The sequence below is a fragment of the Haliotis rubra genome, unplaced genomic scaffold, assembly GCF_003918875.1.
Source record: "Haliotis rubra isolate DU_JTF1 unplaced genomic scaffold, ASM391887v1 Scf503, whole genome shotgun sequence".
Classification (NCBI taxonomy): Eukaryota; Metazoa; Mollusca; class Gastropoda; order Lepetellida; family Haliotidae; genus Haliotis; species Haliotis rubra.
In genome coordinates, this window is record NW_025767195.1 from 49570 (window position 1) to 66382 (window position 16813).

A 16813-nucleotide genomic window follows, 5' to 3' on the forward strand; every position below is an offset into this window, starting at 1 on the left:
AAAGTGTTTCTGTATTTTTAATAGTCTGTCATAAAATTTATACAAGCATTCAACTTATGTCACTTAATGTGGGGACGCATATTTTTTCATATCATTATTCAGAAATATAGGAACAAGCGAGATGGGTTGAACACATTGTTAAACAGCATTCTAGTGTGTCAGTTGGATGTGTTGGGAAAGCTCAAAGTGATGTAAGACAAGCAAGAGAGTGAGTGAGTGACATCACGACAGGGTACACCAGAAATGGGCTTCACACATTATACTCAGGTGGGGAATCGAACCTGGGTCTTCGGCTTGACAAGCCAATGCTTGAACCACTAGGCTAGCCCACAGCCCCAGACATCAACATGATCCTGATTAAGTAGGATTTAGTGGATGACTTCAAACCTAGACTCTGATGGCTTGTGCCCACACCTTTGACAAAACATCAATGTTGTATTTTACAGATGTTCAGTATTATAGATGAGAAGGGTTTGTGTTACTAGAGAAATGGGACCTAAGCCCAGACGCTTGAGGAGACTGGCATCACGTCCTTGTATTGAATTCCTTAGGGATTGACAAGGCGATCATTCCACAAAATCTTAGCACGAAGATGACTGCAAGTCCCATACATTGGCTTACTATAATCTTAGTGCCGTTATCTCCAGAACCCAGAACATCATCAACAGAGCTGTTGGTTGAACACGACTGTATTGGGATGACTTAAACTTTGCCTCCAATGTCTCTAATTCATCCAATATTTTGAAATCCAAACACTTCTGACTTGAATATTGTAAAAAAAATTGTTTGTCTTTCCTGGACACTCACATATGATTTTCGTTTCAAGTGTATGTTAAAATGTATCTGTGTATGTTTTGTCCTATCACAAATTGAGCAGTATCTAACAATCTAGTCCAAAATATAGATGAGCTAGTTTAGATTTACGCCGCTTTTAGCAATATTCCAGCAATATCACGGCAGGGGACACCAGAAATGGGCTTCACATGTTGTACCCATGAGGTGAATCGAACGCGGGCTTTCAGCATGACGTGCAGATGCTTTAACCACTAGGCTACCCCACCACCCCTAAATATACATGCCAGAAAGGAAGAATCACGTCTGTGACAATATACCTTGTAATAAGTCTATTTGCAGGGTTACTATCCTCAAGTTAAACAATTGGTCTATTTTTCATTGACTAATATTTATCCCATAGGTGATGATGCAAACACATATATTCCAGTCACGTGATCCATTGGTGGTTGTCAGTTGATAAAAAACAATGCCATGTAACTTTTGGAATATTTTTATTGAGTGTCAACAGCTCACAACATAGATTTTGGAGCATTGACAATGAGAACAAATTGCTTGGAGACTCTCTCCATCAATTAAATAGGAGGCAGAGATTGCCGCGGCAACGCAGCGTGCCCGCATATGACCAGCAGCAGCAGCAGCAGGAGGAGGAGGGGGTGATGGGATAGCAGCAGCAGCTGCAGGGACGACGCACAGGGCGCAGGCTGGAGGATGGCTCACAACACCATGACGAGAAACATCTGTGACTTCAAATAATTTTACCTTCTGCCACAAGTCAATTGGAATGAATTTAGTCCTGCTTATGCAAATTGAAATGGCTTTACTTCAAAACACACCTCAGATTTAAGTGTTGGATTATTGACAGATTGTTCAACCCAAGCAGCACCTTCAAGGAGACTCTCTCCCAAGTCACAGTGTCCCTCTCCATGGTGAAGCCAGTATATTGTAACTTGAATGAGTGGACAGGCCGGCAGGCATGTCGCCACCAGGGGGAGCTATCACACGTGATTTCATCTACGAGCAAATGCTTAAATGAAACAGGTCCAGGCAGACAGTTCCCAAAGCCAATAATCAGCCATGAAATGATCTTACAACTGTGCTGATAAAATCAATATGGATATGTCCAATGGATCACAGCATGTCTGATTTCTGGCTGAGGACAACACAGCAGGACAACAGCTTGGCTCTAGAACGTAAGCAACAGGTGTCAGTCTGAATATGGAACAGTAACTTGACAGTGGTGCTAAACTCGTATTTATTACATGCAGCGGAAAAAGAAAACCTTTGGACTAGGATAATGGGTGTCATATTTTACAGCCTATCTTCAAACTGGCAATTGAAGCTCAGTACATGACTTTGTTACACTTTGCCCTAACCCGTGGAGATCCAGGTTAGAATTGATCTTCCGTAACCCATGCTTGTCGTAAGAGGCGTCTAACGGGATCGGGTGGTCAGGCTCGCTGGCTTTGTTGACACATGTCATCGGTTCCCAATTGCGCAGATCGATGACCACTGGATTGTCTGGTCCAGATTCGATTATTTACAGACTGCCGCCATATAGCTGGAATATTGCTCAGTGCAGCGTAAAACTAAACTCACTCACTCACTACACTTTGCCCACAGACAAGCTGCTGACCCTGCTGTTGTCAGCACTGAGGAAAAAAGCTAAAGCAGCATTCAGACAAGATGAGGGCCAGTCAGGTCATCGGGTCTTTCAAACAGGTGAATTATAGTGACAGACATGAACTTCAATGTTGCCAACACCCACTGCCATCTTTGACCTGACTAGCCCAAATCTTGCAAACTTGGGTAACGATAATATGTTAACAAGTCACACAGCTGGGTAATGCAAACTATGGGAAATGAATCTGCCATTTTATGGCCTTGAAGCGATTATAACAAATGTGCATTGAAAAGGCTTGCAGCTGGAAGGGGCCTGGCCCACATTTAAAATGTTAAAAACTCTATAAATTTTTCAAAAATTATTTATGGCCTCATTGTTGTACTTGCCTTCCACCCTCACTGACAATAATGGTACAGTCCATATCAAAGCAGAGGATGTACCATTTAAAGAAGTGAGGGTGGAAGGGTGGCCGAGGCCAACACAAGCGAGTACTGTGTTATCTTAAACAATGTCCACTTTGACACATGTATCGACTATCTCAAAATATGCATTTGTTGCAAGCTAAGTGTTGCATGAATCGTCCCAACATGGGACACCCACCCTACCACATCTTCCTGGACCTTTCACAAATCATCACCCACAAATCTAGCACTTACCCTACAACTGTTTCCAGGAAACTAGCGTCGTTTAGTCGCTTTAGTCTGAGAAATATGGAATCAGTGCTAGTACAATGAAGTGAACAGACTCACATTTGGTCCTATCTAAAATTCTTTAATATGTATTTTTTTCATGAGTGCCATAATACTCCAATGTCAAAAATATACTGTTAGAGTTGGAAGATCGATGTCTTTCTTTGGGGAGATGACAGGAAGACTACATGATTCAACCACAAATAACCTAGATTAAAAAAAAAAGAGAGTTCTACTTGATTATAAAGGACTGACCATCTGATATCCTGGGGGAAGGGAGGATGTGGAGACTGGGGATTTTATCGAAAATCATAGAAAATGCTTAAAAAACAATTATGCTTCAAACTGTACTTACACTGATACAAGATATTGTATAAAAAATATTTAGGCTCTTAGTTTTAATTAGAAAAACGGCTGGTTTTTCAGGTGTAGCTGAAAAAGTCCCTATACAAAAACCTGGACCCTCCCACCCCCAGGGATATCAATTGGTCACTCCCCAAGTACATTTTCAGGGCAAAGTGGGTCAGTGTTATTATGACAATGGGGGAGAGAGCACAGGTCAGTCAGCTCAGACAAGTCAGGCCTTTGAGGCTTCTATCACAGATGACCTACTGAGACTGACCAATGACAGACAAGAGAAATGGGAGGTCAGAGGTCAGCAGAAGATGTAGTAGGGTAAGGTAGCTTCAAGTTCTGCACTTGAGATGGTTACATCTGCTCCCAAATTACACAGATGCCATTTTGTATTCTTCCAACAAAGGCTGAGATCTAGACAATACATAAACAAAATATTCACAACAAACAAAAGGCTAGACCACTGTCGTCATCGATATAGTGAATTAGGTGAATTAGGGCTCCAACACTACCAGTGCTTACCGAGTCTCCTACGATACACGGCCACATTAGTCCATATATGGAAACAGCATTAACATGTATTACCATGGTAACAGTCTAACGTATCCTAGAAACAAGACTGCATTACCATGGAAACTGGATATAATTCTTGTAACAATTGGCAGTACCATGGCAACAGTGTTAAACACTTGACAACAGTCTGTCACCATGGTAACAGCCTATGTAACAAACTAGTCACCATGGAAACATTTATCACTTGGAAACAGCCATAATCCTTCCGACGATGGAGTGTTGTCACCAGGCACCCAATCAATGAGAGTGAATGTCAGACACTTGTGATGAATCTAGGAACCTAGGCCTTGAGAGACGACGACATGCGGAACAAGTTACAAGTATGGTGCTCAGTCTTTGGTCTCTGAAGAAAACTGCATACAACTCAAACAGCAGGCCGACAGCAGGCCGACATCAAGCGCATTGACGGACCGACCAACCAAGACGCAATTACGTAGGACTGGCGAAGCGAGGCTAGTCACATGACATCAGCTACCACACAAAAAGATAGACAGCGTCAATGGTTCACAGGTTGTCTCCCCTGTCCACTCTCGCCTTAGGGAGCTTCCACAAGCTGCTCCGTCTGCGGTGTCTGCTTCGTCATGGGCACAGACAAGCGGCACCAACACTGAATGTAACATGTCTTATCACAAGGGTTGTCTCCCCTCCTATCACACCTCTCCAGTACGTTTGCATCGCAGCAGTCGACAAGTTCCACCTGCCACCATTTACACACATTCCGTCTTCTGCTCAGGATGGAGATTGAAGCAGTACATCACCATTGTGATGTTGACACCAGATGTTGCACAGTTCACTGTTGATCAACACCACGTTAACCGATCACATCAACACACCCACGCACTCATCTTGATGTTACAGACACGACCAGTCAGTGCAGGTTTAAAGCACCTATAAACCTGTTTGTACTGGCTGTCTGCCATTATGCAGCGTACATGCAAACTTTGCAGGCCGGCTATTGATCTGCCACAACTGCGGCTTAATAGGCAACTTGTCATTCATATTCATCACCAGCCATCGTTGCTTTGGAAGATGATGAAGTATTGCATTTCTCTAATGTATCACAAAATATAGCCCACACAGCTCGTCTAATCAACAATGGAGACTTGTGAAATAATGGAAAACATTTGCAACCAGACTGTCGCTCATACAACTCACTGTCCTCGTTCACTCTTCCACATTCAGTTTCAAGGATACCGTCCATGTACACCATATTAAAAACAGCCTTAATGATTCAATGAGTTTTTAAGACTTGACACAAAATGAAAAAAAGAAATTTAGGCAATGTTTGCATTTATAATTCATTCCAAATCATCCTCAAATACATCTTGGACTCATACCCTAGGGAAACAGCGATCGCAAATATTGAACTTTCTGGCTACCTGAGACAGAGCACGAACTGAACTTTCATAATGCATTCTAAATAAATTGATGACTTCCATCAGGATATTGTTCCAAAACATTAATTACAAAAACAAACTAAAATATTAATCGTATCGTCTTGGAAACTGCTACAGACATAAAAAATAAATCATAATAGTTTCAGGTCAACCATTTATCTTTGTAAGGAGGTAGGAGTAGAGAAGATGTACTTTAGGACATAGCTGCTCCAGAATTTTGGACAAACCACTTCCTTTCAATCTGTTTTAATACAGAAGAAAAAGAAGGGTTTTTTTCAAATAGTTTATGGGACAAATATGTTTTCTTATAAATCCATGCACCTCCTACCTGACCTCATAAGAATATGAAACGGTGAGCTGCATTGAACTGGAGTCGAAATTCTTGTTGACAGAAATAAAAAACAGCTTTGTTTTGCATGTTATTTATAGGTCCACATCCTCTTATTAGGGTAGCCAGATGTTTGCGATAGCAGTTTGCCTGTGGTATGTGTCATTCAAAGAGATGTGTAGATCAGGCTTTCAAAGATAATGGCATCCATATTGAGAACTTTGGCCGACTCGATTATAAACAGTATATCACGTGACAGTTTCACGTCGGAGCAAAGACTGAAGTCACGCTGGTCCAAGACATTCATTATTCTGTGAAAATCAACCTGCTGAAGTTCGGACAAGTCATGGACCATATTCTGATTTATCCACATCCTGACACTGTCAAGGGACACAACTCTGTATAACAAATGCTAACAGACTGATGTATTTTCCGCCTACACTCAGAACACATCTCGCATTAACATGTCGTCATTAATCTGTATGTAGAATTAATGGAAAATATACATAAAATCTCGCAAATGGCTTCCCCTATATTATCACTATACATTCATACTTTGTAAGTAATACTTTATCGGCAACTTTTAGTACCACTTCTCTAGAAACATTATCAGCTCTTGGAACCATTTCAAGGTACTGTTACACAGTAACCTGACATTTATAGTGTTAAGAATACACTTTAGTATCTAAAGGTGTCGATTATTTTTGAAAATTGTCATATTACTTAATCTTCTTTTGACGCAGGATATCTTATAAGTCTGTTGACTTTTGCTAACCATTAGGCCTTAAAAGTAAAGTTCATACGAAAACATTAAACAAGTTTTACTGCAGTGAACATTTTTGTTTCACACCTAATACTACTGCAGTGCGAACCATCCATTACAAGAATCTCAAAATATTTCCTTCAAACATTCTTTTTTTGTTTTTGCTTGTTGGAATGTCATCTTCGTGAATTTAAAAACCCTTGACAAATTACTATCGCAGATGAAATTATGTAGGTCTTTATGAAAAGAGTGGTTCGAGATTGCTGTGGAACAACACCTAACTTCCCATTAATGCACATTACTGGTAACATGATAGCGAAAATGAAATTAAATAAACCTGTTAAATAGTAGGGGGAATATTTGGCACTGAAACATCTGCTGCAGGAGTCAACTCTAAACACTGCACTGTATACAGACCACCTATTACTGATGTGATTGGTGGCAGTGATTGTACACAGGCTGCACTGTGAGGAGCTTCAAATTTTGAAACCTTTGCTGCACTTCAGTGATACCGGGATGAAAAGTTACCAGATAAGTAAAGAAAATAGAAAATAGAAAATTATCATGTTGATGATCAAAACTTCAAACAGTGTTATCAATTCCATCGCAGGATGCCAGTTACATGGAAGAAGGGAGACAAACTCGAAGTATCATGACAATGATTATCAGATCCACCATGCAGTCAAGGGAAGCAACTCTGCAGAACAAACTACACCCTCTTGGATTCCTGGATCATCCATGCAGTAACCATTCCGCCTCATCCTGAGGATACTATTTTTGTTTATGCTCCATCACTGGGACATTCATTTTAACTCATAATTCGGTTTTGGTTCGTTTGGTGGGTTTTCTCATAAAGATTGTAAGGTGAAAACATACTTTGATTATGGCTACAAAAATATAAGGATTTATTTAGGACACTAAGCACTGGTGTTTTAGTTGTCAAGGTATTTGTTGTTATACTTAATACAATCTGACCAATATTCTTGGCTTCAAGGAAAGTAACTTTTATACATAACTTTTTCAAGTCTGTACTACGGCTTCTTTTCAATAATTACAAAATGATTATTAATTACCAAATGTTTATTAATTACCAAGTGTTTTGGTAAGGTCCATGTCAATTCCTTCACATTGCAATTCTCAAACACCAGATATTTCTTTTTTTGTAGCTATGCTGTAATATATCTCCGTTTTATTTATTTGAATGAAAGCACACATATCTTTTAAAGATATGATATAAATTGGAATGAGTTACATGGAAAATAATAAAAAAATTATATTATTTCCAACTCTGAACATACAAACTTCATAAATATCTATTCAAGAATTCTCAATACTTGCATAAAAGCCACTCTGATATTTTTAAGCACATTATGTATTAACCGACAGTGTGCATCACAAATGGAGTCATCCTGTCGTTCCTCACACTGATAGTGTCAATTGGTTTCTCACCATAACCATGCTATCGTTTTCACACATCAAAATCACTTTCACACATCAAAATCGCTATCACACTTCACAATCATAATCATCTGTCACAGTCGATTTCATTCACCTCATTCGCTTTCATGTGTCACAATCACAATCATCCATTCAACAAGTTTTCCGTATGATTTCACAATCAAATGTTTTTATCATTTTTGTAGTGTCGTAAGCAAAAGCACTGCCACAGAATCCATTCAACTAGTGTTGTAGCTTCATGTTCCATTGTCATGTCACGACACGTCTCTCCATGTCGGGCCACACCAGGCATGCTCACAGCATGCCCTGCTCTCTCATGTGTCCATCCTTGTGTTTCCATCATTTGTGTTGTTTCATCTCATTCTCAGTCACGATCCCAATCGGCTTAGCCACAAACCAATGTTGAACACACTTGAGAAATACTGGTTCAACGTGCTTACAACTCAAAACATAATGTCAATCATACATTGTTCAAGTACACCAGTATAGAACGTCTTGTGGTGGAGCGTTCTTGTAACATCGACTGCATGCCGCAAGTCTACAGCCAAGCATGACTAACACCTATTTCAATTCCTTCTCATAACTTAAAACCATCTTCATAAGAAATATCTAAATTCTTCAACAAAACCCCATTCAACAAATCAACAAATAAAAAATAATTTCAAATTAACATTTCATTGAATAAGTGAAACACCCAACAATTAATTTTGACGTTGATACTATACACTAATTTGTGTATCTGGTAGTCAGAAAATATTCCTTATTGCATCGGTGTCTGTCATGATCATAATTTCATCATGGCACGCCTATTAGACTTGGTACCTAAAACTTCCCCTCTTTGGTATCCTGAAATTCACGGCAGAGTAGTTCTCAAACTGAAGGAAGCATTCATAAAATATCAAAATAAATCCATGTTCTCTGGCCAGTTTCAAGCACTTCTCATCACTAACAATAGTCAGTTGTTAGCTCGACTCCTATTCATGGAACAGTTGATTGGTGATATCTTGTCTCAGGCTTCTGTAACAAAAGATCCAGGTTGACGAATATGAAAGAACCTACAAACGATAAATACTAAGCCTCTGTAAATAATTCACTGAAAACAGGTCTATCCACTGACTGGTGATCAGCTTCAGAAAGTTGTTGAGATGAAATCGTGCATGTTACTCCTCTGGGTAATATATCACAATATCTCCTGGAGCTGGCTCGCAGCAGGGCAGGAAGGATGTATGGAGCTTTAACAACCTCCTATGCAAAGTTGTTGGACTTAAGGAGCAGACAACATAGGCACGGCGGAACCTGTGTTGTTGTGACTAGCACCAAAGTTAAACCAGTATTCCCTGGCTGCAACCCTAGGTCACATGACCTCACACACTCTGAAAACGGTCACCAGAGGGAGCCACCTCACCTTCATATTAACATGTCCGTTTGTCCGTCTGTCCGCCTCGACAGGATCATCTTTCACAGTTTAGCCCATATATCAGTGTTTTATCATACATTAGCTTTGTCCGTTGACGGCCTATACATATTAGCACTAGTCACATTGAAAGCATTGTGGTAGTCCGGGGGGCTGCTCCGTGCCGAGCTTGACCTTGACCCCTGACCTTCACCTCCAGGGGCGGAATTGCAATGCCTGTGCCCACTCGTCATTACAGATGGCGCTGTGGGCACCGAGTTCGAGCTAAAGTTCTCATACCCCGGTGGTCGGTCTGAGAGCACACTTCTGACACCATGCCCCACAGAGGAAGAGGAATAAGTCCGAGAATGGGAATTTGAATAAAAATCCGGATGACTTTCCCCATTGGCTGAGCCCGACATACTATAGCAACGTATCACAACAGGACAACCATTGTAGTCCTGAACAGAAGGTTGTGTCTTTGTATAAGAGTCAAACGACCTGTTCGGTGACTCCGAGTAAGGTGGTGGGCTCTCGGTATCATGCACAGTCCTATTGGGCGGAGGCCGAAAACACTCTAAGTTGGCCGCAGCATTCTGGCGATGATTTAAGATATCTTTTTGACTTTCTCTATACCCCTCCTCCCCATCTTTGGAGCGCGGAACGTGGGGCGGGTATCCAAGGTCACTGTCGCGTTGCATTGACTTTATCTGTGTATATCTATCCTGTAACAAAGACACTTGCTGTTCCATGTGTTCCTGTGTTGGACTCGACACCAACACCTGAAACAGAAACGGGCATTTAATGGCTGTAAACAATTCAGTGATGGGTTTAACAACGTTTTGAACAGTATTCCAGTTATATCACATAGTGTCATTTTCATGAGTGAGTGAGTGAGTGAGCAAAGTTATATGCCGCTTTGGCAATATTCCAGCAATATCACAGCAGGGTACACCAGAAATGGGCTTCACACATTGTACCCATGTGGGAATTGAACCCGGGTCTTTGGTGTGACAAGTGGATGCTTTAACCACTTGGTGAGGAATGATAAAGAGGTGCAGGTCTCAAATGTTTACCATTATCTCGTGAACCAGCGAAAAGAGGGATGGTGCTGACTAATGTAGGCCCATCAAGGGGGCGAACTGGAGCCAGATTCAAGAAGTATAATAAGCATAGCATATTGCAATGCTTCAGTTAACTGACGGAGTTTGGTTTTACGCCACTTTTAGCAATATTCCAGCAATATCATGGCGAGGGACAACAGAAATGGGCTTCACACATTGTACCCATGTGGGGAATCAAACCCATGTCTTCAGCGTGACAAGCGAATGCTTTAACCACTAGGCTACCCCACCGCCCTATTCCACTTATACAAAAGAAGGTTAAAGAACACCCAATTCTGAATCTCTGGTGGCATGAAGGAAAAGCTGTAGTAAAGTATTAACTATAGTAACTACACATAACTATAGTAACTACACATAACTATAGTAACTACACATAACTGTAGTAACTACACATAACTGTAGTAACTACACATAACTATAGTAACTACACATAACTGTAGTAACTACACATAACTATAGTAACTACACATAACTATAGTAACTACACATAACTATAGTAACATAACTATAGTAACATAGTAATAACTATAGTAAACTAACTATAGTAACTACACATAACTGTAGTAACTACACATAACTGTAGTAACTACACATAACTATACACATAAGTAACTACACATAACTATAGTAACTACACATAAGTAACTACTACACACATAACTATAGTAACTACACATAACTATAGTAACTACACATAACTATAGTAACTACACATAACTGTAGTAACTACACATAACTATAGTAACTACACATAACTATAGTAACTACACTATAGTAACTACAGTAACTACACGTAACTATAGTAACTACACATAACTATAGTAACTACACATAACTATAGTAACTACACATAACTATACTGACTGACTGAGTTTGGTTTTACGCCGCTTTTAGCAATATTCCAGCAACATCACGGCTGGGGACACCAGAAATGGGCTTCACACATTGTACCCAAGTGGGGATTCGAACCCGGGTCTTCGGCGTGACGAGCCAACGCTTTAACCACTAGGCTACCCCACCGCCCCCACATAACTATAGTAACTACACATAAATGTAACTTAAATAGGGCGAATGAGTTTAGTTTTACGCCTGAGTTATGAAGTATTTCATTCAATTGTGTCATGGTATGAGATCCATGCAACTGGGAAACAATGACAAGCCGCAAGTCGGAGAGTCAAACGTGCTGGTGAGGACCCATTCTAACAGTGAGTGAGTGAGTGATCAAGTTTAGTTTTACGCCACACTCAGCAATATTCCAGCTATATGGCAGCGGTCTGTTAATAATCGAGTCTGGACCAGACAATCCAGTGTTCAACATCATGAGCAATTGACATGTGTCAAACAAGTCAGCGAAAGTGACCACCGGATCCCGTTAGTTTCTTATGAAAAGCATGGGTTATTGAAGATCAATTCTAACCTGGATCTTCATGGGTCTTATTCTAACAGAAACCCGCATGTGAGGCACAAGTAACAGATTCATCATCAGTCAGCACTGGGCTGACTTCAGAAATCAGTTGTCCTTGAAAAGGACTATTTTTGTGATTTTTCAACTTAAGCCACGTACAAGAAGGCTGTAACAGAAATATACAAGGTTCAACTTACATCTGAGTTTTGTGACGGAGGCCGAAGCTGTCCTTCCCTTGTGTCGTGGCGTCTCACTCGCGACATGATTCTACAGTTGTTGTGTCGCACCAAACACACCACAACGCCGAGCAATGTGATCAGGATTACAAAGCCGAATATCAAGATGTAGGTGATGCTATCACTCTCTGGAAGAGAGAAAAGAATGATGATAGGATGATAGGAAAACAGCTGATGATGCTGACAACATACATATAGCAATATACACTCATTTCACATTGTGAAAAGAATGAGAGAGTTCTGTTTTACATCGCTTTTAGCAATATGTCAGCAATAACACCTGAAATGGGCTTCTCACATTGTACCCGTCCAGTGTGGCGAGGAGCAAATGCTTTAATCACAAGGCTACCCCACGGCCCCAGTGAACAGAAAACATATAAACCATACATGCCTATAGTCTAGAAACAGTGAGTGAGTGAGCGAGTTTGGTTTTACGCTGCTTTTAGCAAAATTCCAGCAACATCACGGCAGGGGACACCAGAAATGTTCTTCACATAGTCACATGAGTAGACATGTATATGGTTGATGATAATCTGGAGAAGAATCGCCATTTTCTGGTCACGTGATGCAACATCAGCTGGTTATGAAATATCATGATTTTGCTGTCATGAATCTACAGTTTACATGACTAGATAAAACACTGTTTGGTGTTAGCAAGGATATGAGTAGAGCAACATGGACTGTTTGGGGCAAGCTGTGGATGTGGATAACGGAAACAAAGATAATAGCCTTCAAACAAAGTATGGCACTGCCTATGCTCAAACTGTGTTTGTCTGCTTACATCATTATTATTTACTCGCATATATGAACAACACTGAGAGTGTGTAATGCTGATACTCTGTAAGCCGGCATGAAGAGCACACCCCGAAAGAAACATGAGCAAAGCCTGCTGGGCTTAGTTCTACACCGTAAGCTCACTTTTGTCACACAAACTTGAAATGCACTCTGTCGATTTTATATTGTGTTTTCCATCCATCATCTATTGCCACACACACTTCCAATACTGTAGCAGAACCAGAACTTTGCTCAATGTTCAACCCTCAGTGACATAGCCTTACATCAGCGGTAGTAGTGAGTGAGTTTAGTTTTATGCCGCTTTTAGCAGTATTCCACCAATATCATGGCAGGGGACACCAGAAATGTTGTACCCATGTGGGGAATCAAACCCCGGTCTTCAGTGTGACAAGCGAACACTATAACCACTAGGCTAACCCACCACCCTCATCAGAGGTAGTAATTCTCATTCGGTACCTCTGATTATCCAATCAGGAATGGGAAATTTCCAAATGCATTGTAGAATAAGCTCTAGTCACATAATCATAATTGAAATGATTATTATTCAAAATGCCTGTCGTTGTCTCAAGCAGATGATAAGCAGAGGGCGATGAAGAGTAATCCTATACCTTGTATTACTACACAGCTACAACATCTGACACACAGCTCATAGCCAGGTCTAAACAATCACCAGACCATGCAGAATACCTCGTATCAACCCATGCATTCTATGTCATAAACATGATAAAGGCACAGCAGATGCATAATCTTGTAACTCTATAATTATGTCATTGTATTCTACTCACAGACAAGAAAAGAAAGTTTGACAGGTCAAACTTCTGAAAAGCTTCACAGACCAAATTTCAAAATAATAACTACTTTTAAATTATATACCCTTTTTGGAAACAAAAAGATGTCATATAAATTATGAGGACACTTAGAAGTACAAGTAAGTCAAACACACAAACACACATATTTGCACATAATAAGGTCTACCACGCCTTTCATATTCAACAATTACTTTTTGTTAATTATTCTAAGCATTTAGTGATTTTAAGGAGAAAATCAATTTAACACGATTGCTAAATATGTAGCAAGCTTCTGAAAAGGATAAATAACTCCAAGAAAACAAATGTCTTTCCATTAATAATGTATATATGAATAATTAACTGAAGTTGTGTTAGGGTCCTTTGCTACATTCCGTAGTATTTGAATCATAACATTCACACTAAGATATGAAACCCTTCATACAGACATTAATTTCAAACAGATCCATATATTAACATGAATGTTTTTTTTTCAATATTTTCAAATGTTAAATTCAACTTAGATAAAAACTTCAAAATATTTCTGATTAGGAAAAAAATATCACCACTAGCTCCTCTTAATGTATGAGAAAATTTGCGCAGCTAGCAATCAATGGTGTGCCGTCCTCGCACTCCCTGATGATCTGTACTCACATCCTGGTCCATACATCCCCACCGCGGATGTGGCTCCAGGCTCTCCTCCCGTGAATCTGTTACCACACGAAGTGATAACACGGCCACGACAGTTGAAAGTATGCACGATACACAAGTAAATGACATGCAATACACAGCCCTCAGCTGACTCGGGCTGAAAACCCTGTCTGAGGCTGTACCATAGGTCTTACTGCCTGGCGAGTTGCCAGGTCATTGCGACCTTACAGCCCTGTCGTCATCGACAGGTGGCTTGCTGTTTTGAATTAAATATCAATTCGCAACATACCCCTTTTTTACATATTACAAAGCGTCTTCTGTTTGCATTGGGGTGGGTGTTGAGGATGTGGTGGTTGGTATAATAGTTGGGAGATGGTTGTTTGAGGGTGGTGGAGGGTGGTGGTTTGGAGTGGGGATGGAGGTGGAGGACAGGGTTGTGGTGGTTGTTGGGGGTTGGGGGTTGTGGTGGTTGTTGGGGGTTGTGGTTACGGCGGTTGAGGATTTTGGAGATGGTTGCTGTTGGGGTTGGGGTGTGGTTGTGGTTTTATGGGTGGTTGTCAGAGGATGTATCTGGGAGTCTGTTCTTAGGGGTGTATGAGGGGAGTGGGTGGGGATGGCTCTGGTGGACAGGTTGTGCACACAAGAGGCAGAGTTTTGGGTTTTTCCTTTAATATTGATGAGACATTTAGAGAATATGTTCTGATATACTTGGAAGATGTAAGGTGTGGTGTGGTCTGTGAATCTAATCACGGTAAATTTATTTACTTCATAATGTTTGTCAATTCAATGGTGACTGTGCAGCCATAGCATGAATGAATTTATTTCTGTAAGTAGGCCATCGGCCCATGTACAATCATAGGATACAAAATATCATTTTAGACAAGGCAATATACAAGGTTACACATTATTTACACACATTCGATCTGATCACGAGGGCATGCTTAAGAAACTGCAGAGTTTTAAGAAGAATACTGGTATTATTACATAGCATTAATTTTTTAAACTTAATGATAGTTGGACATTGATCAAAATTTGGTAAATATATACTACATAACCTTACATATGCATCACAGACAAAAAGAAAATGTAATTCATCCTCTGGGACATTACTGTTACACATTTTACATATTGTTGAGGCAGCCATAGTATGTAATAGTGGTTTCAACTGCAAAGAAAACCATTCATTCTAATGTTATGTACAATTGTCTGACACAATTCATTTTTTAAATATGTATTTCATGCTATCTTATGTTGTTGTTGTCTTGCTTTTGTTTGTTTTATCTAAATGTGTCTTTATTGATCAAACATTCTGAATAACTTTTTTTTATCTATGATTCATAGTTTTCTGATAACAGCTTAGGCACTTAACTTCGGTTCATTTCGGTATTTTAATATTTATAACCTATATGTTCCACAAAATTATGGTAAGTGAGTGAGTTTGGTTTTACGCCTCTTTTAGCAATATTCCAGCAATATCACGGCTGGGGGACACCAGAAATGGCCTTCACACATTGGACCTATGTGGGGTATCGAACCTGGGTCGTCAGCATGACGAGCGGACACTTTCACCTTTAAGCTACCCCACCGCCCCTAATTCTGGTGTTTAATCCTCTTATCCATATCACACCCTCTTTGTGTATTGTATGTTACAATTACAAATTCAGGAAGAGCATGTTTGAATATCTTGGTTTGAATATCTTGATTAAATATTTTGGGACAATAATTTCAAAGGAAATATTAATTGATAAACATACAGTTTGTTAACATGCTGACGAGTCACATCATGTTTATCAAATGTTGTCTCTTACACTGCAGTGAACTGACTGTTGTCTTATGACTGACTGACTGAGTTTGGTTTTACGCCGCTTTTAGCAATATTCTAGCAACATCACAGCGGGGGACACCAAAATGGGCTTCACACATTGTACCCATGTGGGGATTCGAACCCGGGTCTTCGGCGTGACGAGCCAACGCTTTAACCACTAGGCTACCCCACCGCCCCCGTTGTCTTATGATAGTCTGCAATATTCCAACTGTACCACACTACAAACACCGTAATCTTGACCAGGCAATGAAGCCAGTTCCTGGGTCTTACCCTCAGTCAGGTGACACATTGAAATGACACAAGAAACTTCACAAAATTCCCACAAATCCTCAAGATATCGATCACGATACATTTGTTTGTTTATTGTTAAACGATGCACTCAGCAATATTCCAGCTATATGGCGGCGATCTGTATACAATCAAGTCTTGACCAGACAATCCAGTGAGCAACAGCATGAGCATCGATCTACGCAATTGTGATCCGATGACATGTGTCAACCAAGTCAGCAAGCCTGACCACCCGATCATGTTCGCCGCCTCTTACGACAAGCATGGGTTACTGAAGACCAATTCAAATCCGGATCTTCACAACAGACAAACACCATGATGTTACCCTTCTCT

General features: G+C 40.3%; 1 protein-coding gene across 5 annotated transcripts in view; it reads right to left on the minus strand.

Annotated features, from left to right (window-relative positions):
• Nucleotides 1–7582: 7582 nt before the first annotated feature.
• The window catches only part of LOC124291952, a 213417-nt gene continuing 204186 nt past the window's right edge, over nt 7583–16813 (minus strand). For all 5 annotated transcript variants that reach the window (XM_046729034.1, XM_046729037.1, XM_046729038.1 and 2 more), the window contains 2 exons: nt 12098–12264; nt 7583–10153 (listed from right to left, as the gene is read on the minus strand). In XM_046729034.1, coding sequence (XP_046584990.1) covers nt 9467–10153; nt 12098–12264 — 854 coding nt within the window. In that variant the 3' untranslated portion in view covers nt 7583–9466. The remainder of the gene's footprint in view (nt 10154–12097; nt 12265–16813) is intronic.